Raw genomic sequence first — 25223 nt, 5'->3', positions numbered from 1 at the left:
CTGCAGAACAAGAAAAATTGCCAGAATACATCTCTTTAAGTCAATGCTTTGGTCTTCATATCCTAGCTGTCTTCAAAAATCTGGAGTGACTGCTCTTGTCAACCATGTTAAATCTAAGCTCCCTTCCTAGCCCCCGAGGCTTCTTGTCATTTGGTCCTACTTTGGCCGAGCCCAGAGTAACTTCACTATTAATGGACATCATCTCTCAGATTACTGTCTCTGGCCTTCCCTGTACCCAGCCATATTGAAATCCTGCTGTTCCTTTTGTACCAGGCTCAAAGCTAATTTATCTATTGCATTCGTTAAAAAAATTTTTTTTTAATAGAGGTGGGGTCTTGCTGTGCTGCCCAGTCTGGTCTCCAACTCCTGGCCTCAAGCAATCCTCCCACCTTAACCTCCCAAAGTACTGGGATTACCGGTGTGAGCCTACCACTGCATTCTTAAGTGCCTTCCTATTTTCTAAATATCAGTAATATTGATGGCACTGTCCATTCATATTTAACCATCAAAGCATGAAGCATGGTACTGTTAATGCATACAGGTTAAATGATTTATACAAGGTCCCACAGCTAGTAAGTAGAGGTGCTATACTTCGAACCCAGCCTGGCTCCAGAATTTGAGCTCTTAGCCACTGTGCAACACTGTAGGGTCTAGTTGAAGTTAATAGTATATTAGATTGACAGTACCATAACTTACAATTGTAATTCCCTTTCCAGCATTTTATTTTGAAAAGTATGCATATAGAGAGGCTGAAAGAATTATACAGTGAACACCCACATATGAATCCACTTCTTAATTCTATTAAATGTTTAAATATTTCCTTTGAGACGTATTTAGCCATCCCTGTGTCCATCTTATTGTTTTGATGCGTTTCAAATTCAGTTGCAGACATTTGTACATTCACCTCTAAACACTGTCCCATATATGTCATTAATTAGAGTAATTTTTTTTTTTTTTGAGACAGGTTCTTGCTCTGTTGCCCAGGCTGGAATGCAGTGATATTCCACTGCTCACTATAGCCTTGAACTCATGGGCTCCAGCAGTCCTCCTACCTCCCACTTCAGCCTCCTGAGTAGCTAGCAGCACAGGTATGCACCACCATACCTGGTTAATTTTTTTATTTTTTATAGAGATAGGGTCTTGCTGTGTTGCCTAGGCTGGTCTTGAACTCCTGGGCTCGAGTAATCCTCCCACCTTGGCCTCCCAAAGTGCTAGGATTATAGGTATGAGCTCTTGCGCCTGTCCTAGTATTTTTAAAGGTAAGTTTTATACATAGCGAAATGTACAAATCTTAAGTGTACTATTAGTGAATTTTGATAAATGCGCATACCTTGTAACCCAAACCTCTATCGTATTGTAACCCAAATAATAAAAGGATATTATATAATTTTATCTTAGTGGAATATTTGGCTTTTTTTTTTTTTTTTTTTGAGATAGAGTCTTATTCTGTCACCCAGGCTGGAGTGCAGTGGCACGATCTCGGTTCACTGCAACCTCCGCCTCCCACATTCAAGCAATTCTTCTGCCTCAGCCTCCCAAGTAGTTGNTCGCCTGTGTGCTGTGCCCTGTGATGACACACTCTAACACTTGAGGGCATTATGCCACATGTGAGGGTGTGGCAATCTTTCACAACTTTCATACAGAGAAGACCCAGGATGTCACTCATTTTTCTGAGCTATGAAAGACAGTATTTCTTCTTTTTTTTTGAGATAGAGTCTTATTCTGTCACCCAGGCTGGAGTGCAGTGGCACGATCTCGGTTCACTGCAACCTCCGCCTCCCACATTCAAGCAATTCTTCTGCCTCAGCCTCCCAAGTAGTTGGGATTACAGGCACCTGCCACCACGCCCAGCTAATTTTGTTTGTATTTTTAGTAGAGATGGGGTTTCACCACTTTGGCCATTGTTGATCTCGAACTCCTCACCTCAAGTGATCCGCCCTCCTCGGCCTCCCAAGGTGCTGGGATTACAGGTGTCAGCCACTGTACCCAGCCTTTGGCTCTCTTGTAGTTCAAGTACATGAGTTCTACATTCCCCTCAGAATTAACCCGCTTTTCTGATTGTTCATGAACTTTCACTGATTCTTCAGTTTATTACATTGACTTAAGAACAGGGCCATTTCCACCTTATTTACCAGCTTACTTGGCATGGAGCATATTATGATTGATGGGCTTGTTATTGTAGTCATCATTCTCAATTCCTAGTATACATGTATTTTCTTCATTGATTAAAAATTCCTTTGATATGTCATGTTTCCAGTCATTTTCATGAATTAATCTGACCATATTCCTATTAATTGTCCAATAACACATGATTTGTTCAAGTGGCTTTGATGTTGAGGGAATGCTTCCCTTGACACCTATCCTTTTTTCCCCCATGATTGCCACTTTTTAGGTATTGTTGAAAGATTTCTTAGACTGGTTTAGGAGGAAAGGATGGTTCTGTGAGTCTCATCTCCATCTACACCCATTCCCTTGGTGATCTCATCTAGGCTTGTGATTTTAAATACCTGTATTCATGGATGATGACTTCTAAATTTATGTTTCCAGCCTGGACCATTCCTCTGGACTTGTCATCTCTACTTGGATGGCTAATAAACTTTCTAACTTTAACATGTCATATATTGAATCTTAATTGTTCTGCATCCCCCACTTTCCTAATGTGTTCCACTCATAGTCTTCGTAATCTTTGTTAATATCAGGTCTTGGTATTCAGTTAGTTAAAATGCTAGTTACAAATAACAGGGCTCGGGGCAGTGGCTCACGCCTGTAATCCCAGCACTTTGGGAAGCAGAGGCAGGTGGGTTGCTTGAGCCCAGGAGTTTGAGACCAGCCTGGGCAACATGGCAAAACCCCATCTCTACAATAAATACAAAAATTAGGCAGGTGTGGTGCTGTGCACCTATAGTCCCAGCTACTTGGGAGGCTGAGGTGGGAGAATCGCTTGAGCCCGGGAGGCAGAGGTTGCAGAGAGCCAAAACTGCAACTCTGCATTCCAGCGTGGGCAACGAACAGAGCAAGACCCAGTCTAAAAAACTAAACAAAAAAAGAAGAGAGTCTAGCTTTTCATAAGTATATCTAATCTCCAGACTCCCTTCTCAATTTAAACTGAGGGTGGGGTGGTATGTGTGTGTGTTTAAAGATTGATATAAAATATTTGAAAGGTGAGATCTTAAAAATATGATTTTCCAGTGTGGTACCTCTGATACGGAAATAATTGATGAATAAATCAAAATACTGATTATTGTTTTGGAAAGCCAGTAGATTTATGTTTTACTGGAAATATATTTGTTTAATAATTTTAGTTATAAATTAGGGTGATGGATTTGGTGGGAGTGTCAGCTGAACTTCAGATAAACCCTTTATAGTTTGTCCTGTTCTTCACAGTCTATCTGACTCATCACACACCTAATTCAAAGCGAGCACAAATTGATTGTCTTAATGAAAGCACTTATGCAATGTAATGCTTTTTGACACTTTAGGAATGCTGCATCAAAACTAAGAAAATTCCTGACCACCTGCTGTTAGATTTTCATGTGGAATAGTAGACAAATCTTGGACTGGCAAGGTTTGGTTTTTTGTTTGTTTGTTTGTTTTTGATATGGAGTCTTGCTCTGTCTCTGGAGTGCGATGACGCAGTCTCAGCTCACTGCAGCCTCCACCTCCCGGGCTCAAGCAATTCTCCTGCCTCAGCCTCCCAAGGAGCTGGGATTACAGGCATGTGCCACCATGCACAGCTAATTTTTGTATTTTTAGTAGAGACAGGGTTTCACAGTATTATCCATGCTGGTCTGGGCACCTGACCTCAGATCACCTGACCTCAGGTGATTCACCCTCCTAGGCCTCCCAAAGACTGGCAGTTTTAATACAGTAATAAAATGGGCTCTAGTTGTTGGAAGTTGACAGCAAGTGTCAGAGAGCTTTTGCACACACTGGCTTGAAGGGACTATCAGGAGAGAAGAGGGAGATGTGGTGATGTGGTACTGTTCCAGTTACCTGCAGGAGTGTGCTGAGGATGGTATATTCTTCTTTTTTTTCCCACTGCCATTTTTTTCTCCTGGTAAATTACAAGGGAAAATAGAGACGTAACACTGTCAAGGCACTTCTGAACACTGCCTTTTTTTTTTTTGGAGACAGAGTTTTGCTCTGTCGCCCTGGCTGGAGTGCAATGGCATGATCTCGGGTCACTGCAACCTTCGGCTGCCAGGTTCAAGAGATTCTTCTGCCTCAGCCTCCTGAGTAGCTGGGATTACAGGCATGCGCCACCATGCCCGACTAATTTTTGTACTTTTAGTAGAAACGGAGTTTCACCATGTGGACCAGGCTGGTCTAGAACTCCTGACTTCAGGTGATTTGCCCACCTCAGCCTCCCAAAGTGCTGGGATTACAGACGTGAACCAACACCCCCAGCTGTGAACACAATTCTTAGTGTATGCGCCACATGGGCAATCCTTGCATGGAATAGTTACTATTGCCTGATGTTTGTGTCTTTTTTTTCTATTTGGATCAAAAACTGGCAGAACATACTTTCACCTGAAGGGTCACAGCTTTCTTGTGGCCAATTCTATGGAATCCCAAGAAAACTGGAATGAAAGATTACTGCCTATTCTTAAAGAATTCTGCATTTCTGAAATGTTTGCCATATCTTCTACGCCCCAATTCACATTACCCACTCCCACTTAAAAATAGCAAGAGAGCAACTTTTATTAAATGTATGAAGGGTGTTGGGGACTTTATTTGGTCATAGAACTGGAGTGAGTGCTAATTATTAAAAGTAAAAAGGGTACGTCTTAAATGGCAGGTATTCTTGGTCTTTTAAAAGTGAAAGCAAAATGGATAAATGGTATTTTATACTTGAATCTGTACAAAGAGCAAAGAGAAGTGTGGACTGAAAAGATAGCTCAGATGAGTGTATTTTTTATTGTAATTTCCAAATCATGTAGATTGTTTTATAGCTGATAGGCACTTAGTTTTGTGGATTTGGGAGAAGCAGGTAGTAAGCCCATGGTCAAGAGATGTGGGAAAGTAGAGAAAAGTTGTGGATGAACGAGGAGATAAAAGGATTTTCCGGCCAGGCGCGGTGGCTCATGCCTGTAATCCCAGCACTTTGGGACGGGCGAATCATGAGATCAGGAAATCGAGACCATCCTGGCTAACACGGTGAAACCCTGTCTCTACTGAAAATATGAAAAATTAGCCGGCCTGGTGGCGGGCACCTGTAATCCCAGCTACTCAGAATGGCGTGAACCTGGGAGGCGGAGGTTGCAGTGAGTCGAGATCGTGCCGCTCGCTGCACTCCAGCCTGGGCGACAGAGTGAGACTCCATCTTAAAAAAAAAGGATTTTTCTTGTTGGATAAACTAGATTATGATATTGGAAAGATAATGCCAAGGAAGAAGTTTTCTTGAAGAATCTGGGTCATAAGATCTGATAAGTTCTGATAAGATTATGTGTCTTTCATTGAGATAGGTTAATTCTGAGCAAGTTTTATATGGAATGGAGACTTTGGTAATATGGAGGATTACTCTCCAGCTATCACGAAACGTACACTCCTGCATGCGTTGAACTAATGGATTATCTTTGTGTTTTTAAATTCTCATACCTCTCCTGCCCGTACCCCTCAATAATTCTGGCAGATCTGCCTTGGAACCAAATCTGCCACAATTGGAAGGGCTGCTTCCTAAATTAGATGTGATAGACTTAAAGTATATATTTTTTTCTAAGCAAAAAGGAAAATAATAGTGATCCTTAATTCTCAGCCATGTATTTTGTCCTAAAACATAATTGTCCAAAGCTGAGATATCAATGATATTATTTCTTACTTCTTTTGAAAAAGTATTCTTTTATGATAATGGATAGTACTTGTTGTACTATATAATTTTACTAAACAGGGAAAAGACATCACTTGATTTTAAGTGACTACTTTATTCAGAAGGAATTTTTGAATTAGGGATTTTAAACCTTTAGAAATTTAACCTTGATTCATAAAGCCAAACCAGAGTAATATCATATCTAATATTATAGTACATTTTGCAAAGCAAGTTACTTGACTGTGAGGTAATGTGGTCAGTTTTATATCAGTATTAGATGTAAAAAGTGTAACAAGGCTGTTGAGGCTTACTGAAAGTTTTAGTTAATTATCAGTTCTCATTTTGAATACTGCACATTAACTTAGAGAAGAAAGACTAGAAAGTGGAGCTTTTGGAAGCAGCACATGGGTCTAACATGTCTTTAATGTGATTACATTGTTTATTTGATGGATCTGTAGCATTTCACTGTCTACATGTTGCTATTAAAAATAACAAAACAATTTTGAGCATTCTGTGCTAGCCTCAGGACTTTACATGAATAGATCCCCCTGTGGTTGTTATTGCTATTAAATCTGGTTTACAGATCAAAGGCCCAAGGTACATAAAGGTTGAAGGACTTGTCCAGGGTCAGAGGCTCAAGTGTGGAGAAGGGCTCCTAACTGATGTGCAACTTAGCTTGCCCCTGTTGAAAATCTCGGTGGTTTTTTTAATGGCTTCTAGAAGGAGACAGTTAAATTTCTGACTGTTATTCAGGCTAATGATTGCTTTATCTTTTTATATATATGTATATAATTTATTTTTTTGAAACAGTGTCTTGCTCGGTTGCCCAGGCTGGGTTGTAGTGGTGTGATCATGGCTCACTGCAGCCTTGATTTCCTGGGCTCAGGTGATCCTCCCACTTCAGCCTCCCAGGTAGTTGGAGCTACAGGCAAGTGTCACTACACCCTGCTGATTTTTGTGTATACATACATTTTTTGTAGAGACAGGATTTTGCCATGTTGTCCCTGCTGGTCTTGAACTCCTGGGCTCAAGCAATCCTCCTGCCTTAGGCCTCCAAAGTGCTGGGATGCCAGGTGTGAGCCACCACACCTAGCTGCTTTATCGTTTTAAATGTGTTCTTTCTTAGGAAATTAGTTATTGTGTTATAGATTCTTACCTAAGGAGAACATGTATGATTATCAGCATTTTACACCCCAATTGGGTTCTTCTTGCCTGCTGCATAGAAAAAGCCAGTACCCTGAGACAGCAGAAGTTGCAGCAGAGAAAGAGTTTAATAATCAATCGCAAGGCTGATTGAGGTGGATGAGATACCTTTCAAATTCACCTCCCAGAGAATTTGGAGACTAGGTTTTTAAAGATGGTTTGGTAAGCAGGGGCTAGGGAGTGGGTACTGCTGATTGACTGGGCTGGGCATGAAATCATAGGAGTGTCAAAACTGTTTCTTGGTATGGGTCACCAGTGTAAGTGGCGTCAGTTGGTCCACTAGAATGCAGTCTGAAAAATATCTCAAATACCAGTCCTCTTTTTTTTTTTTTAAGTTAGTTAGGATCTTGCTCTGTTTTCTAGGCTGGAGTGCAGTGGCATGATCTTGGCTCGCTGCAACCTCTGCTTCTGAGACTCAAGTGATGCTCCCACCTCAGCCTCCAGAGTAGCTGGGACTACAGGCATACCACACCTGGCTACTTTTTGTATTTTTAGTAGAGACAGGGTTTTGCCATATTGGCCAGGCTGGTCTCGAAGTCCTGATCTCAAATGATCCACCCGCCTTCCAAAGTGCTGGGATTACAGGCAGGAGCCACTGCACCTGGCCTTTTCTTTTTTTTTTAGACAGTCTCACTCTGTTGCCCACCAGTCTTAAGTTTCACAGTAGTGTTGTTATTTATAGAAGTAATTGGGAAAGTTACAAATCTTATTATGACCATTGGCTAAGTGACTCCTGAGCAGTAAACAATTATAAAAAGCAAGCTAGGAAACAGTAACGGGCTACTGTGTTAACTATGCTTAAATCTTATCAGAATAATTTTAACCTTACCACCTTTCATTAGTTTTACAAAGGCAGTTGCAGACCACGAATGGGAAGAGGGGGTAGTTTTTGGGAGGGGACTGTGATCATCTTTGCTTTAAAGGTAAGCTGTAAACTAAATTCCTCAGCTAAATTATAAACTATATTCCTCCCATAATTAGCTTAGTCTGTGCACAGGAATGAACAAAGACAACTTGTGAGGTTAGAAACAAAATGGAATCAGTTATGTTTAGATTTCTCTCACTTGCATAGTTTTGCAAAGGTGGTTTCATGCACAACCAGAGATGTTGTATGAAATATTCTTCTCTTCATTCCTGATGTAGTAGAAGACGTGATTTGTTTTTTTTGAAGACGGAGTGTTGCTCTGTTGCCCAGGCTAGAGTGCAGTGGCGTGATCTCGGCTCACTGCAGCCTCTGCCTCCCGGGTTCAAGCAATTCTCTGCCTCGGCCTCCCAAGTAACTGGGATTACAGGTGCTTGCCACCACACTCGGCTAATTTTTGTGTTTTTAGTAGAGACAGGCTTTCACCATGTGGGCCAGGATGGTCTTGAACTCTTGACCTTGTGATCCACCCGCCTCTGCCTCCCAGTGCTGGGATTACAGGCATGAGCCGCTGCTCCCGGCCGGAAAACGTTTTTAGTTTTAAATTGTACTCCTCGTGTAGATGTGTAATGTAATGTAGTAGGTGTTTACTGGGTGTCCCTTGTGTGTTGGAGCCCTGTAGTCTGGTCCCAGGGATATGATAAAGAGGAAACACCAGCTGTTGAAAGTGCTTGGTTCATTCTTGCAGAACTTCTAGGCTCCACCCACCCTTGGGTCATGACAAAGGTTAGGTCATCATAGAGTGTGTAGCATGCTTGTGTAGGCTCCTTACCCTTAGCCTTTATCAAGGGTCCTCATGAAGAGCAACTCTGCCTGTTTTCTAGAACCTCCTTAGAGGGACAGTCCAGCATTATTCCTTATTGTTCCTACAGCTGGCTCCATTTTATAAATAACTCACAGGTTTTTTCACTTAAGTGTCTCTTTCTCCAGAGAAACCAGTGTGCTACTTAATCTGATGAAAGCTGTTGGTTTTATTCTTTGCTTTGGCCACCAGACAGATCAGGGCCAAATTGGTGTATAGTGTATACTAGAAATAGTGTATACAATAGAGCAATTTCATTGCTCTACTAGGGCTTTCTAACCCCTTTTTTGTAATTTATCAAAACCCATTAGATCTGATAAAATATCTGGACTCACATACAATATTGTATTATAATCTTAAGATGTTCTTGTATCCTGAAACATATCCTGGACCCTTGGGGTTGAGAGTCCTGCTTTTGATCTTTTTATATCTTTATTTCACTATTCTGTACCTAGTTTTATTCTAAGTTTCCTTGACTCTATAGAAGTAGGTTATATGTAAATGATAAATAACATTGTTTTTAGAGGTTTTGGGTACTGAGCAGTTGCCCTCCATGTATTTGACAGCTAGGCAATGGGAAATGTTTTGTTCATCACAAGAGGAACTTTTTTGGCCCTCACGATGATGAAATTGGTGGGCTAATTATAAATGGCTGCAGAGGGTGGGCGTGGTGGCGAATGCCTATAATCCCAACTCTCTGTGGGCTGAGGCGAGTGGGTCACCTGAGCCCAGGAATTCAAGACCAGCCTGGGCAACACATGGTGAAACTCTGTCTCTACCAGAAATGCAAAAATTAGCCAGTGTTATAACCTGATCTGGAAATAATTAATTAAAAAATGGCTGTAGAGTTTTGGTCCAGTGATTTTTCCAGGAAAACAACCTGTACATTTTGTTGTAACTCTTTATTTATTTATTTATTTATTTTTGGTACAAATACCAGGGCCTAAAGATGGAAGTCTTATGCTCTAAACACTGTTGTCAATATTCAGTAAACTTAATGTTTATGACGTTTTTACGCCTCTTCTGTGTGGTTTTTGGTAAAATCTTGATGAAAGCTATAAAAGGCTTTGGCAATTGTCTCTAGGGCTGCAGTTTTCTTTTCTTTCTTTCTTTCTTTCTTTCTTTCTTTTTTTTTTTTTGAGACAGAGTCTTGCTCTGTCGCCCAGGCTGGAGTGCAGTGGCTGGATCTCAGCTCACTGCAAGCTCCGCCTCCCGGGTTCACACCATTCTCCTGCCTCAGCCTCCCAAGTAGCTGGGACTACAGGCACCCGTCACTACGCCCAGCTAATTTTTTGTATTTTTTAGTAGAGACAAGATTTCACCATGTTAGCCAGGATGGTCTCGATCTCCTGACCTCATGATCCACCCGCCTTGGCCTCCCAAAGTGCTGAGATTACAGGCATGAGCCACTGCGCCCAGCCAAGGGCTGCAGTTTTCAAATCTGTTTCCTAAGTGAGGCATGAACTGTTGGCCTCTGCCCATCAGGATTGCTGTTCACAGATGCTTCTTCATGCTGGATTTCTAGCGGCAGTTCCTGACTTGGAGGCATTGGGCAAGCCTTTGCTCTTGAGCCTCCATATATAGAGGGTAGTATTTTCATTTGTGGGCCTTGCAGGATAGGATGCTTGATTGTACTTGACTTTGGAGATTTCTTGCTCTTTACTGTCCTCTTCAAATAGTAGAAGGGGAGGTTTAAGATGTGTCCCTTAAGAGTGTTCCCAAAACAAGTCAAATTCATGCTAAGGAGAAATGTTTTTGCAGTAGCTATGACTTTCACCTTTTTCCCCTTCCCTCTTTGTAAAAGACAATTTGTAGTACATTTTGTCTCTCTAAAGGAGATATGACTACCCCAAATTTTTAAACAGATCAGGAAGAATCTATTGTATATTTGAGTGGGAACCTGAGAATGCTGTGGCATACAGACAAAATTAATTTAAAAACTGATAAAGAAATCAGATGTAGCTTTTAATGGGATTTTCAGAATTAAAATGTAGGAGAATTATGTTAATAAGCTCTGCTTTTAACTCTATCAAGTGTAGGATTGTGTTCCTTTGTGCAATTTAAAAACCACCATCACCTGTGCCCTCTAGTGCTTATAGGATGAGTTTGACAATAGAATTGTGTTCTCTGTTTCCTGCTTCTGCCCTGGTTACTGCTGAAATTCCTGGTGTGAGAGTTCTCTTAGTGTCTCTGACCCCAGCTTCCCTGGCATTGGGAAAAGGGTGGCTTTGCCCATTCCTCCACATGGTCCTACTATGCTGCTGTGGTGCTGGAGAAACAATAAGTACATCTGGGCAAACATGGCAGACTCCTGGCAGTCAGCTCCTGGAAGCTAGGGCAGTTTATGCCCCAGCGCTGCCCAGGTGTAGAATCCTGTCCTGAGGATATTGATCTGTAGCAAGCCAAGGACGTTATAGTTGACCCTTGAGCAACATGAGTATGAATCGTTAAGGTCTACTTATATGTGGATTTCCTTCCACCTGTGATACCCCTGAGACAGTAAGACCCACTCCTTTTCTTTCTCTTCCTTTTTGGCCTACTTAACATGAAGATGATGACAAGGATGAAGGCCTTTCCTTCCTTCCTTCCTTCCTTTTACAATGAAGTCTCACTCTGTCACCCAGACTGGAGTGCAGAGGCATGCATGATCTCAGCTCATTGCAACATCCGCCTCTGGGTTCAAGCAATCCTCCTGCCTCAGCTTCCCGAGTAGCTGGGATTACAGGTGCATACCAGGTTGCCTGGCTAATTTTTGTATTTTTAGTAGAGATGGGGTTTCGCCTTGTTGGCCAGACTGGTCTCGAATTCCTGACCTCAGGTGATCCACCCACTTCAGCCTCCCAAAGTACTGGGATTACAGGCATGAGCCACCATGCCCCACCATGAGTATCTTAATAATATTTTCTTTTCTCTAGCTTATTTATTGTAAGAATACCATATATCATACATACAACATACAAAATATGTATTATTTTGACTGACGGTATTAAATATATGTTATTTAATATGGACCGACTGTTTATGTTATCAGTAATGCTTCTAGTCAGCAGTAGCTATTAGTAAAAATTTTGGGGGAGTCAAAACTTATATGCAGATTTTCGACTGTGTGGAGCAGGGGGGTTGGCACCTAACCCCAGCGTTGCTCAACCGTCAACTGTAGTTTAAAATCTTCACTTCCTTTTCCCATCCATACTCACTGAGTTGGCATCCGGGGTGGAGGAGTTCATGTAGGGATCCTTATGGTCAGCACCTGTGGACCTCCCTCATAGGAGTGGCATGCAAGGTGCTGCTGGGATGGATGTCAACCAACGCCCAAGGTAGAGGTCAAGTCGCTGTTGGCTAGGTACAGGCAATTGGGTACCTCTCCGAAGCTCTCTGTGGTGTCAGTTCACTGTAATGGAGGATTCAGAGGGGCAGCCAACTCCACGCCCTGTGAGCCTGGTACAGTTGCTTGTCCACTTGCTCAGGCTCTTGACAGAGCAGCTTCTTACTGCATGACAGCTTTTTAGGCACTCTCCCTTCCCACCACTTTACCTTTACTTTCTTCTTATCCTAGTTTTGCCTCTCTCTGAATGAAGATAGGTGGTGATTACCTGCCCCTTTTTTCAGTGGACACATTTGACATTGTAGAGGAACATGGAACAAAACAACTGTTCATTTAAGATTTCTATATCTGTCACAAATGACTTTTCAAGTTTCACATGTCAAAATGGATAGGTTATCAAGGAAAAGTAAAAAAAAGGCATTCACTTTTTACAGTATGCACAATTTTAATAACAAAACTTTCCTGTACACTGCTTTTTATGTTACCCTCCCCACTCCCAAAACACCCTGCATAATAGTATTTTCTTCCCACCCTCAACCCATCTGCCCACCTCCCACCCAAAATGAAAAATGGCTCTTGAAGGTGATTGAACACAATGTATTTGGACTGTACTTTGAGTTTCCAGTCTCAGTGTTGATAGGAAGGTTCACCAAACATTCCATATATCAGACTTTAAAAACAAACAAACAAACAAACAAAAAACCCACTAAGGACAAAAATATTAGTTGAAAGAGTTGCAGAAGTTTCCAAATGTTTGCAATAGCAGAATGAAAACTTAAGCAGTCATTTTCTATTTGTTTTTGGCCTTATTCAAGTACTGTGAGTTTGCCCCAGGTTAGATAGAGAAATATTTAATTATCTATAGATGGCCTTATTGTCTCTCTTTTTTTTTCTTTTTTCTGGCTCAAGAGCTTTAATCAATAAGATATGAAAAGTATGTCCCCAAACAGACTTTTCAGATAGGTCTGTCGCTGTATTGCTGTATTAGGAAAATGATCATGTAAGTCAGCTGTTAAAAATATTCTTTAACAAATTTTATATTGATATCCGCACTTCAGAAAAGAACAGGACATTTATAGCTTTTCCCCTGATAGCTCTGTGTAGGAAGTGTGCCTTAAGAAAATGAATTGCCTGTTTTGAATTTTAGAATTCAAGCCTAGTGCTACATAGGGCTCATTTTTATTGGAAAGATGGAGTCTAGCTCTTGGTGACTAGCATTAGAATAAGCAGATGGATTTTAATAATTAGTGGCGTTGGGAAGTTCAGTCAATTCCATTTATTGAATTGGTACAGAAATTAACTTAGGCACATTAAGAAATTACATGTGTTAGTACAGATTTTTGGCTTAAAAAATTAGTATCTTTGCTTTTTGATGCTGGCAGTGAGTATTCTCAGAGTTGTGTGTGGATTTGCAAGTTTATCAGCCCACTCTTTTCAGAAAGGTGATTGAAATCCCTGTCATGCTACAGAAATGAATATAAACGATTTCAAACTATTCTTGGTTTCTAGATGGGTATGGTATCATAGTCTTCCTTAGCTTTCCCTTTTCCAGAGAGAGTAATTATTTTTCTGGTTCTTAATGGTCATTTTCCCCTAATCTTAAAAATAGAAAAAAATGGAGTGGGTGGTGGTGGTGAAGAGGATAAAACCCCACCAAAAAACAAAAGCCCTGACACTGTATAACCAAGATCCGCAGCGTTGCTGTGATGCTGTTCCGTTCTAGCCAGTTGGTAAAGAAAACACGGATGACTAACAGTCTAATCTTCAAACCTGTGCTGATTCTGAAACACAAATGGACAAAAATGAAAGGAAATCTTGCCTGCTACAGGCAATTAAAAAAGGAAGTTTTTGCTTTAAATGAGAAGGGAAAATACCTTTTGGTACTACTGTCATTCACTTTTCTTAAAGGGCATTACCCAAAAAATATGGAAGGCAAAAAATTTTGATTCTTTTCATCTGGAAAGTATGCCTCTCTATCCTTGGCTGTGCTGTTCCTCTGAATTAGTAAATGGCTTGCTTTTCCAATTTGCTTTTGTCCATATACTAAGGATTTTGCCAGTTATGGTCCTTTAAGGATTAAGGTGGAGATTCCCAGCCAAGGAAGGGGATTTCTTACCCATCCTGCAGTCTGAATCTTAATTTTGGTTGTGATTTGAAATGATGGAAAACACTCTTCTGCTGTCCTTCAGGGCCGATGGAATCTTGTGTGCTCAGGACACAGTTGTGTTGTGACCAAGCTGTCACCTGACATTTGTGACTATGGTCACCCTGATAAATGGGTTGGTAAATTTTAGCTCATGGTGCTCTTATTTGTAATAGGGGCTTCTAATTCAGCCTGTCTGTGGGGAAGTAGGGCGCTGTGCTCGATGCTGTTAAATCAGCTTCTGTCTCTGCCCAGACAAGCCCAGGGTCTGCTTTAACAAGAGACGAAATACTCACCACTCAAGATCAACTGAATTGAACTGGGTTGAGACTTTGACAAACTAATCTGCCCACCTTAAAAAAGAGAGCACATTTTTACTGTTATTTGTGATCTTGTCTGCTTTTTACTGAGAGATGTTAGGTGAAGGGTACTAAGGTACCCATCTTTTAGTATTATAGAAGAAAAATCATGATTACATCTTATGGGTTAAACTATAGCCTTAACATGTTTTCAGTTTGATCCTGGGAAGAAAATATGCCCTGAATGAAGGATATCATATTAATGTTGATGTTGGGGAAAAGATAACTTTGCAGATGGCAGTGGCTTTCTCTAAGGTTTTATGTCTTTTTTCTACATACAGTAAATGGCAGTTGTAAAAAATGCTCATTTTCTAAAATCAAGTTAGTGCTGTAATTTTACAGTTTTTTGAATATATGGAACGATGTTTATGGAAAAATTCTGTGTGAATGGGTAGCTTGCATCTAAATTCCAAATATGTGATAGGTTTTCTATAGAAATCATAATAGAAGAAACTGAATGCCTGTGGTTCTTTTCTGCATGAAAATGTGGCATCCTTATCATTTGTTAATTATGGAATGTTTATATTTACATTGGAGAATCTACCCCTCTTCCCTTTTCAGCAGCAGGTCCTTTCCCTGTTTGGTACAGATTGTGTATAATCATTCTTGGCTGCCTTGTAACTCCAGCTAACCTGAGAGTCGGATTTCAAAATCTGCCTTTCCTTTTAATCCCTCACCTCCGTGCTGCCTTCAAGTTACCACTGTGTGGCTGCATAGGCATGTCGAGTTGTTCTACCATAAGATTCATCTCAGTGATGCTGTTTTCTTCACCTACACTGAACTACACTTACAGTGTGAATGCGTATCTTTATTGAAAGATCAAAATTCATTATATAACAGTTAGAAAGTGCTTTTTTTCATGGTTCCTTTGTAATACGGTAAGAATCAGTGTCATGCCTGTTGCTAGCCAATTATTTTTAACTTGACTCTTTGAGGTTTGAAGATCAGGAAAAAGCAGAAAAAAAGGTTTAAACCCCTTTGTCAAGGCATCTTTGATCATGATAGATGAGAGAGAGAGAAAGTGTGTGTGTGTATGTGTGTGTCTGTGTGTGTGTTTGTGTGTGTGCTTTTAAATTGGAGGGAGCATGTCAGGATTGTTAAATTGACTCGGTTTGTCTTGTTTATCTCAAATATTTTCTAAGTCTTTTTCCACATATTAATGTAAACATAGGATTTAGTATATTAATTAGTACAATGGCAATTTAATACTAGTTTAAAACAATTGCCTAAATGCCACAAAAATCATGTCCATTATAAGTCAAACGAGAAATGTGTAAGAAGTCGGTGTAATTATTTAGTATTGATTTCATTGTAATGAGACCTTTTCATAGTCACTTGGATTCATTGTGTAAATATATTAACGAGTCACTCCGCTTACTAGAATTACATTAAAGGGTTCTGATTTCATGATATGGACTTTGATAATATCTACTAACCCAGGCAAAAACTCTGGAAGAAGAATGTTTAATATTTACCAGTCTTCAGCATACATGAAATTCTATTTCCCACACTGGCAAGAGATTGAAGATTTGAGTAAATACCAAATTATCATACAAGAGAACTTTACTAAGTCTCCTTTTAAGCAGCAAGATAGTTGTGGTACATGGGATGGAGAGCATTGATCAAACAGGTATTGATCCATATCTGTTTCTGCCCAATAGCTTCTTTCTAAATTGTTTTCAGTAGAAAAAAATAGCATATGGAGACCTTAGTGTAAAGGTTTACACACGATTGTATATAATTACATACATTTCTTATTTTGAAGTAAGCATTTTAGACTTTCCAACAGGAGTGCAAATTAATGTGAGCATTGATTCATTTAACACTTAAAATATGGTTTCATTTAAAAAATTAAAATACTTCAACACTTCAAAAACTAAGTCTCCACTTAGTTTGGAAAATTAGGCTTAATGTCATCATTGGTAAAAATTAGATATGTATTTAGCCTCTACTATGTAAAATAGGTTACTTATCTGATGTGATTTTTGATGACAGGTAGATATTATACTTCACATTCTTTGTATGGCAGCTGCTGACACTTGCACTGTCCATAACCATTAATGATGATGAAGGGTCCTTCATGGGTGGGTTCATATTCATTATACGGTCCTTGGTCTGACATGTTTGACATATGGAGTCGTGTTTGGGATCGGAGCTGCCTGTGGTTCTGAACCATTGAGCACTGCCTAATTCTTCTTAAAGTGGGAGGGCAGCACTTCCTGGAGATGAACACTATAAAAATAATAAAAAAGAAAGAAAACAATAAAGCCATTGTTCCCGTAATTACCCGCTGAGTGAAGATGGCATTGTCTGGTTCAGGAAAGTGTTCCTCGGTAGTAACTGCTATGCCTGCAGTAGTTGGGATTTCTTTGTCTCCCACATGGTAACTTGATGAGCTTATTCTTTTTGTATATTCAGTGGTTGGATCTTTATAAGTTGTAGCCATGACAGTGACAGTGGTTGACAAATTCCAGCAGAGCTGAAATCCATGGACTGCATCTAGAATATCCTCTCCTTGGGTGTGGTCAGGACTGTGGCATAGGATGGAGTGCTCCCACCGACCTTGGAAACTGCCCAGCCAGGAGGCCAGAGCACATATTCGGGCGCTGCATTCCCACAGATTGCCAGAGAGGCCCACGGTTGTGAGGGATCTCAGGGAGTTTAAGATCTTGGAATCAAGGCTGTTTAACTTGTTGTTATCCATGAGGAGTATTTTAAGATTAGGCATCGTTTCAAACACTGTCAAGTCGATGGCTTTGATTTCATTTCCAGTCAGGTCTAGCTTTTCTAAAGTGCCCCAGGTCCACTCCATACCACATGTCAAGTTGCTGATTTTGTTCCATTGTAAGAAGAGCGTGTGCAGACTGCTTAGCCGTAGGAAATGAGCAAAATTAATCTTCGTCAGCTGGTTGTGCTCTAGGTGAAGCTCTCTCAGTTTGATTAATCCTGCAAATCCATTGCGAGCCAAACTTCGCAAACGGTTTGTGCTCAAATCCAGAAACTCCAGACTACGACAGTCCCAGAACAGGCGTACTGGGATAGTCCGCAGGGAGTTGGAACGTAAATGCAAGGTCTGCAGCTTCCGAAGGCCATAGAAGAGCTCTGGGTGCAGAGATGACAGCTGATTAAAAGACAGGTCCAAATTTTGCAGGTTAATCAGTTGGGTAAAAGTTGTGTTTGGCAAGTAAAATATTTTGTTGGAACTTAAGATTAATTCCTTAAGTTTATATAGTCCTTGAAAAGCATCTTCTTTTACTGTTGAAATTTGATTGTGATCTAAGTGGAGCCAAGTAAGTTGACTGAAGCTGGCAAATTGATCTCTTTCGAGCTCTGTGATGTGATTGTGCCTCAGGGACAGGCCCAGAGAGCCCTTGTCTGTAGCGTTTGGCACTGAGTGGAAGCCCTGAGAGTCGCAGTAGAAGAGCAGCTTCTCGCAGCGGCATTTGGGTGGACACGCCATACCCAGGGCAGGCAGCATTTTTAAAACCATACTCATTGCATATATTGCTGCCAGCATAGGGGCCCCTAATGGCCACTTGAAATGTAAGCCTGCAGAATATAATTTAAGGAAAACAAGAAGATAGAATATTTTTCAGCAGAACATATGGGCTATTAAAAACAACCACCACCAACATTATAGCGAAAGATTTCACTGCATGTAACTTATTTTCATTTACTGCAGAAAATTAACCTTATTGGTATGACTGGACCAAAACTTAAACCATTTAAAAAGGAGATAAAACATGTCTCTGTCATCAGCGATATATGCTTTTACCTAAACCTCAAAATCCAAAATATGACAGTGATTTCCCTCATAAAATGTGAATTCGGTAGCTTATTTTAAAAGCGTGATTCCTTGTTGAATGTACAAGACATATAAATGCACAGACTTACCCATTCTTCTGAGCACATTGGAGGCTGCATTCAGTCGCGGTTGTTAGACTCAACGCAGTGAGTCTGTAAAAGGCTCTAACATGTAGGAGCCTTTGACCAGTTTCCTGTTTTCTGTGTCCCAGGCTTTCCAAGTAAAATTGAATCCACCAGGATGAGTTGTTTTTTCCTTAGGATATTCCTCTGGAAAGCATTGGTTTCATTTTCTGTGATTCCTCTGATCCCTAAATCAGTTTTGAATATAAGTTATTAAATTTCTCCACCTCTAACTGCTCAGCTGGTTAATCAAAGCTTCAGTCTCCTTTCCGCAGCCGTTAGTTCTCTTGGTCTTAACTTGTTGATGGCAGATGGGTGGCTTGTTGCAGAGAAGAGCTCCTGGAGCAGCATGAGTGCATTTACTGAAAAGCTTTTCCGAGAAACGGCACAAGAATGGAATTGCTTATGTGCTGCGACCACACAGAACTGTATATAGGCTGACGTCACCGGATGACGTGTCTTTTGTTTGGGTTTTCCAGAAGCTTTACTGTTATAAAGCACTGTGCTTTGTAACAGCATCAGGGTCGTTGCAGGACCCCCTGATTACAATAAAGCGAGAAAGAAGAACTCCTGACTTAAAAACATGGTATTCCTTCAGTGTAGGAAGCAGCAGTGAGGTTGTAATAAAGGCTGCATTCAAGAAGACCCATCTGAACAGTGAGTTGGGTTAGCAGAGTGATGATTTTTAATGCTTGTGAGAGCCAGTGTTAGACTGCCGATTCTGCATAGAGAGATCATCTAAATGGGCAGAAGCCTGCACAATTTGTGAAGTGCTGATTTAACACCAGTCTATGCAAGGTAGTGTCGCTGCACTGGTAGTTTGGAAAGCTATTCAGTGGCCTTGTTGTCATGCTTGGTTAAAATCAAAGTATGACTATGATTTGCTTTAGGTGTGTTGATAAACTAGCTAAGTGGGCTTGGCTTCTTTGTCACCAAGAGCTTAACATTATAAACCAAGAATAAAGGGGGAGGGGAAGCTTGCAAAACAAAGCATGTGGTTATTTTTTTCTTTGAGAATTTCAGGGGAACTCTAACTCTAAAAAGATTTCTCCTTCTCTTTCCTATTTTATAACAATGTTTTGTCGCCATACTGATTGAAAAATAATGCTGAATTGATCTTTAAATGTCCTCCTGGGAGGACAAGGCAGGTTGATACAGTCATTTTAATGCACATGCCCTAAGCATTAACAGCGAAGCAGAGATGATTTAGGACAAGTGATACCGTGTAGCTAGATTCTGACATGGTCCCTTGTATTTTACCTCAGAATTTCACCTACTCCGAAGCTAAAAGCCTCTGCTGGTACTGAGGTTGGTGGTTGTGACACTGAAATAAGAGAGCATTTGCACACTAGTTCCCAGTGGCTGACTTAACTGAGCCTCCTGCTGTTGTTGGAACCTGTCTTGTGAATACAAAAGGTCACTCTTGCTTTGGCCTGGGATTTTCGTTTTGGCTTGATTTTGCTTGCCCTAACTCTGATTTCTCCCAGACCTCAGTTGTGGATGTATAGCTCCATGTTTAGTGTTGTATAAACACAAAAGATGTTTCTAGATGAATCAGTGTTATATTTTCAGACCTGACAAAGGTAAGGTCTTTTCTACATCTTGCCTTACTGATTTGACCCAACATACCTATTTCTCCCATATCATTGGCACTCATCCTTTGTGGGTCTTGTCTCAGACCTAAGGACAGAAATCTTTAAAACTACTGATGGTGTCTGTGAAACAAGAAAATCGTTGGCCTTTTTGGTTCTGAGGGATTCATCCCACTGGGCAGATCTAAGAAGTAATTGTCTTGGGTAAAATTTTTCTGTTTTAGTGTTGTACTGGAGTGAGAGCTGTGAGACTTCAAGGTCCCTTCCTTACGGCCCTGTGTAAAGGTGCTGTGAAAACTGCAGCAGTGCAGGTGTGTGGTTTGAGTTCTCCTAGAAGTGATCCCAAGATAGGATTAGAAGTACAAGAGGAAGGCCGAGACGGGCGGATCACGAGGTCAGGAGATCGAGACCGTCCTGGCTAACACGGTGAAAGCCCGTCTCTACTAAAAATACAAAAAATTAGCCGGGCAAGGTGGCAGGCGCCTGTAGTCCCAGCTACTCGGGAGGCTGAGGCAGGAGAATGGCGTAAACCCGGGAGGCGGAGCTTGCAGTGAGCCGAGATCCGGCCACTGCACTCCAGCCTGGGCGACAGAGCAAGACTCCGTCTCAAAAAAAAAAAGAAGAAGTACAAGAGGAAAAAATGCCTACGAAGTACAAAGGGAGACAGAAGGCAGCAGGAATGCTCTGAGAGTCTTCATACCACAGGACAGGTCTGGCACCTGTGAAGGGACAGGGGAAGCAAAGAAGATGAGATCGGCAGTGTGGTTCTTACACAAATTTTGTAGGCTGAATGGAAATTCCCAAGCCAAAGTTGCCAGTGAACAGACTGTTGAGTCCTTAGCAGTAAGCCTGCACTAGTACGTCTTCTCTGTTCCTTCTTGCTGGTTAAAGAAGGGAAGGAAAAAAGTCCTGGTTTAGACCCTGGGAATGCTGCTCCCCTCTGACCTTAATCCTTTTTATAGTCTCTCTCATAGGCTAGAACTTCTTAACCTGGTTCCATAAACTGTCTTGTGAAATTTTTTTGCTTGTTCATTTTTCTGTGGATAAGGTTGAGTCCAATTCCTACAGGGTCTCTCACCCTAGGTTTCAGAGCTACTGTTCCACAGGAACTTGCCCCCAAAAGTTCTAAGGACAGTAGTCTCATAGGAGTGGTCTCTTCTAAATTTCTTAAATGAAAATAAGCCCTTGGGATATTGTAAATGCCCTTATTGAAGTCAGCTATCTTCTGATGAAAAAAAACCCTTTGTCATGCAGGAGAAGCTGGATTAAACTGTTCTGTCAAGTAACCACTTTAGTTCCTTGGGGAGAAAAGCATTTTAGTCAGTTGGGTTAGAGCCACCATGATTAGGAATGAGTTGTGTGTTAACATGCAGAAGGAAAAGCATCTCCTTGCCCTTAAACTCTTGGTTTTTAGTCTGCTTGGCCTACCTCTTATATACTAATAAATGGAGACTGCTTAAATTATATTATCTCAGTACTATTATAACAGATTTGTGGGCAAGGAAAATTGCCCAGAGAAGCATCAATGCAATCAAGAGTAATTATTGTTTGAAGGCCTCTAAGGAAGTAGGCAGTAATGCTTGCAGTATCATGGTACCCAGAAAGCACAGCCCCTTCCAGGTCACCAGCCATCTTTCTCACCTGCCCACTTTTTGGGTTCAGGAGGTTCAGGCTGTGGAACCAAAGAAGACATGGAGTTTGCCTTAATATTGGTAGAGTACAGAGTTCCCATTGATGGAATTTCATATCATTTTTTGGTCTTTATCTTTCTTTAGCTAAAGGGCTACATACCTATTGTTTTGAAACTTTTTCTTGGTTTCGCTGTAGAGCAACTTTCTTCCACAAACATAGGCCTTTGACTTAAACTGGCAATACTACTTCTGGAAGGTACTGTCCATATGATCTGTTTCAATTTTCCCTGCTTTAGATGTTCATGATAAGGCAAAGGAGAAGTAAAATCTAACCCATCTCTTCTTTGTAAATGGTTTTAAGCAAATCAAGTGAGTCAAGTGGCAGGGCTTAGGTGACTGTAGTTGTCTGCATTCCTCCACATGAGAGTTTGCTTTTCATATGTATTGCTGATTAGGTAGAGTTATTCCCCTACTAGGAGAAGCAAATGTACAGATATATTCATGAAATTTCCTATTCTTCTGTGGGAGGGAGGGTAGAGAGGGAACTTTATATTTGCTTTATGCTAAAAAGGCAAATGTTTCTTTCATCATACCCAGCTCCAAAAATTGTGTATGCCCTGGCACCAAAGTGTTGCCCAGAGGTGTTTTGGAGAAGCATGTTAAAATAAACGTCGTTGCTGGCAGTCTCAATCCCTGCTTTAAAAAAAAAAAGATAGCTGGCCAGGCACAGTGGCTCACGCCTGTAATCCCAGCACTTTGGGAGGCCGAAGTGGGTGGATCACGAGGTCAAGAGTCCAGACCAGCCTGGCCAAGATGGTGAAACCCTGTCTCTACTGAACATACAAAAGTTAGCTGGGCACGGTGGCAGGAACCTGTAATCCTAGCTACTCAGGAAGCTGAGGCAGAAGAATTGCTTGAACCAGCATGGCAGAGGTTGCAGTGAGCTGAGATGGAGCCACTGTACTGCAGCCTGGGTGACAGCGTGAGACTCTGTCTTTAAAAAAAAAAAAAAAAAAAGCCATTTTTAGGGTGGAGGTCCTAAATTTTGTGGGTCTTATGTCCTCTGCAAGAACCTTTTAAGGTGTTAACTGGCTGCCACATACTTAGGCTTATGCTGTAGCCAGACTTATATTAGGGTAAGTGGGTTTTACTAGCCTGTCTTTTTTTGAAGGAGAAGGCAATCTTTCAGTAGTAGAATGTCTACATTAGACTGCCAGAATCTCCAATTCTGCCTGGATCCTTGTCTCCATCCCTGCCTTCTGTTGATTTTATTTTGGGGTGGGTGTGTGTGTGTGTGTGTGTGTGTGTGTGTGTATGTTTGTGTTTTTAGACAGTGTCTTTGCTCTTTCACCCAGGCTGGAGGGCAGAGGCATGATTATAGCTCACTGTAACCTTGAGCTCCTGGTTCAAGTGATCCTCCAGAGTAGCTAGGACTATAGGCACACGCCACCATACCCAGCTAATTAAGATAATTTTTTTTGGAGAGAGAGGGGTCTTACTGTGTTGCCTAGGCTGGTCTCGAACTCCTGGCTTCAAGAGATCCTCTCACCTTGGCCTCCCAAAGTTTCCGGGATTACAGGTGTCAGCCACCATGCCAGCTGATTTTGATGTTTAAAGTCCTTTTGTTATCTTGTTAGTAAACACAACTGAGAAAGCAGTAGAAAGGGATTCTGGTTACACTAACAATGGTAAGCGGTGTTTCTTTGGATGCACTTTACACATTTTGGGACATATCCTTCTAGTTTTGGATACATGTGCACTTCGGCAGTTGTTGCTGTTGCAGAAGTTTCAGGGTCAGAATCATGTGACGACCTGCTTCCCTTGTATTTTGTGCCCAGGGCTAGATAATTCAGCCAGAAATCTTGGAGCAATGCACCTAAGTTGGGCATTAGGTTATGGAAGATCTTCCATAGGAGTTTGGACAGATGAACATTTATACTATGAAGATGTTTTATTTCTCCTATTATAGACATCAAAACAAAAATAACAGAAGTGGTCTTGAAGTTTTTGTGTTTGCTCGTTTGTTTTTGAGACAGGGTCTCACTGTGTTGCCCAGATTGGAGTGCAGTGTCATAATTGTGGCTCACTGCAGCCTTGACCTCCCAGACTCCATTGATCCCCCTCTTTAGCCTCCCAGATAGCTGGTACTACAGGTGCGTACCACCATGCTTGGCTAATTTTTTGTAGAGACAGGGTTTCATCATGTTGCCTAGGCTGGTCTTGAACTCTTGGGCTGAAGCTCTCCTCCCTCCTCAGCCTCCCATAAATCGTTGGGATTACAGGCATGAGCCACCATGCCCAGTCCATCTTGAAGTGTTGGTTTAAAGCATAGACTGAAATTTTTATGGCAACCCCCCCTTTTTAAAACTCTTCTTCTGCTAGTGGCTTCATTGTGTTCATGTTTCCCCTCTCCTCTCTGTGTAGCATGCTTTATCTTTTATTCTGAAATACATAGCCAAGTTTGGGGTTGTCCTTCCTTTCTCCTTTCTACATTTCTGAGTAGCTTTTGATGTAGATGTATTTCCTCTTACTTGCATAGATGGCCCAAGAGGCTATACAAAGCTGTTTGCACAGGATAGAATTAAAAGGTAAGATACCCATTCATACTTACTTGAAGAATCGTTCAATATTAGTGGGCTCTCTGACCCAGTTGTCTGAATTTAAGGGGTTAGTTTGCATGTTTCTTGGCTAGATGCTAGCAGTTCTGGTTGATGAAGCTTGGAAACCATCATCTGAGAACCCTCTTAATAGGTTCTGGGCTGGAGGGGCAGTGACAAGTGATACGGCAAGAAAAAAAAAAAAGGTGAATATGTGATATTGTTAATGCAAAGAAAATTCATAAAAATTTGGCCCAAAGAGAACGAGATCATTTCTTACTCTGTAAGGTTTTATAGCAGCATGTCAGCATTCTGTCTGCAGTTGAGATGTTGATTCCTCCTTGCACATTGCTGAAAAGGGGCCTCCTGAGGCTGGAGGAAGCAGTGAGGTAAGGCTGTCCTCCTTGAGAGCTCGTCTTGATACTTGTTGTGTTCGTCTGTGTATGTCTGCAGTGTCTGTTCTGCTCTTTGTAATTTAAGCAGAGGCACTCTTTGAAAAGAATTTAGGAATACAGGACTATATAATCATTGTATTCTAAGATTGATCTACTGTTGAGCTTGCATAAAGCACTCACAGCAACTCTTGTTACAGGTTCAGCTTAGGCAGAGCCCACCAGCCATTTATGGGCCAGGTAGAACAACCGAGGTCAGATTGCTTCTCCTGTTATTCATTAAATGTATGTTGTACGACACTGTGATTCCCAGCCCACAGCAGGCCTTTTAGCCCTACTCATGAAGACATGTATTGACTCCCTAAAAGATGCTAGTTTCCCTTAGTTTTCAAACATTTTTCTTGGTATTCTCTTTAAAGTTCTCTTTCCTCTCAGAAACCTTCTTGGTTGTGAGCAACAGCTTGGTTATCACTTCCTTTCTCAAGATCTTCATCTCTTGCTTTATTGAAGGTCTGTACTGTGTG

General features: G+C 41.2%; 2 protein-coding genes across 3 annotated transcripts in view; one reads left to right on the top strand and one right to left on the bottom strand.

The window, feature by feature from the left end:
• The window catches only part of CTNNA1 (catenin alpha 1), a 188834-nt gene that overhangs the window by 109306 nt on the left and 54305 nt on the right, over positions 1-25223 (top strand). The window lies entirely within an intron of this gene.
• Positions 13320-18915, bottom strand: LRRTM2 (leucine rich repeat transmembrane neuronal 2). The gene is made up of 2 exons (XM_017891298.1): positions 18455-18915; positions 13320-18109 (listed from the first exon to the last, which is right to left on the bottom strand). Exons 1-2 carry the CDS (start codon positions 18456-18458, stop codon positions 16563-16565), a joined length of 1551 nt encoding a protein of 516 aa, XP_017746787.1. The 5' UTR covers positions 18459-18915; the 3' UTR covers positions 13320-16562.

This window comes from Rhinopithecus bieti, unplaced genomic scaffold (assembly GCF_001698545.2).
Source record: "Rhinopithecus bieti isolate Rb0 unplaced genomic scaffold, ASM169854v2 scaffold_20170, whole genome shotgun sequence".
Classification (NCBI taxonomy): domain Eukaryota; kingdom Metazoa; phylum Chordata; class Mammalia; order Primates; family Cercopithecidae; genus Rhinopithecus; species Rhinopithecus bieti.
Note: the sequence above shows the minus strand (reverse complement) of the source record. Positions and strands in the feature narration are given on the sequence as shown.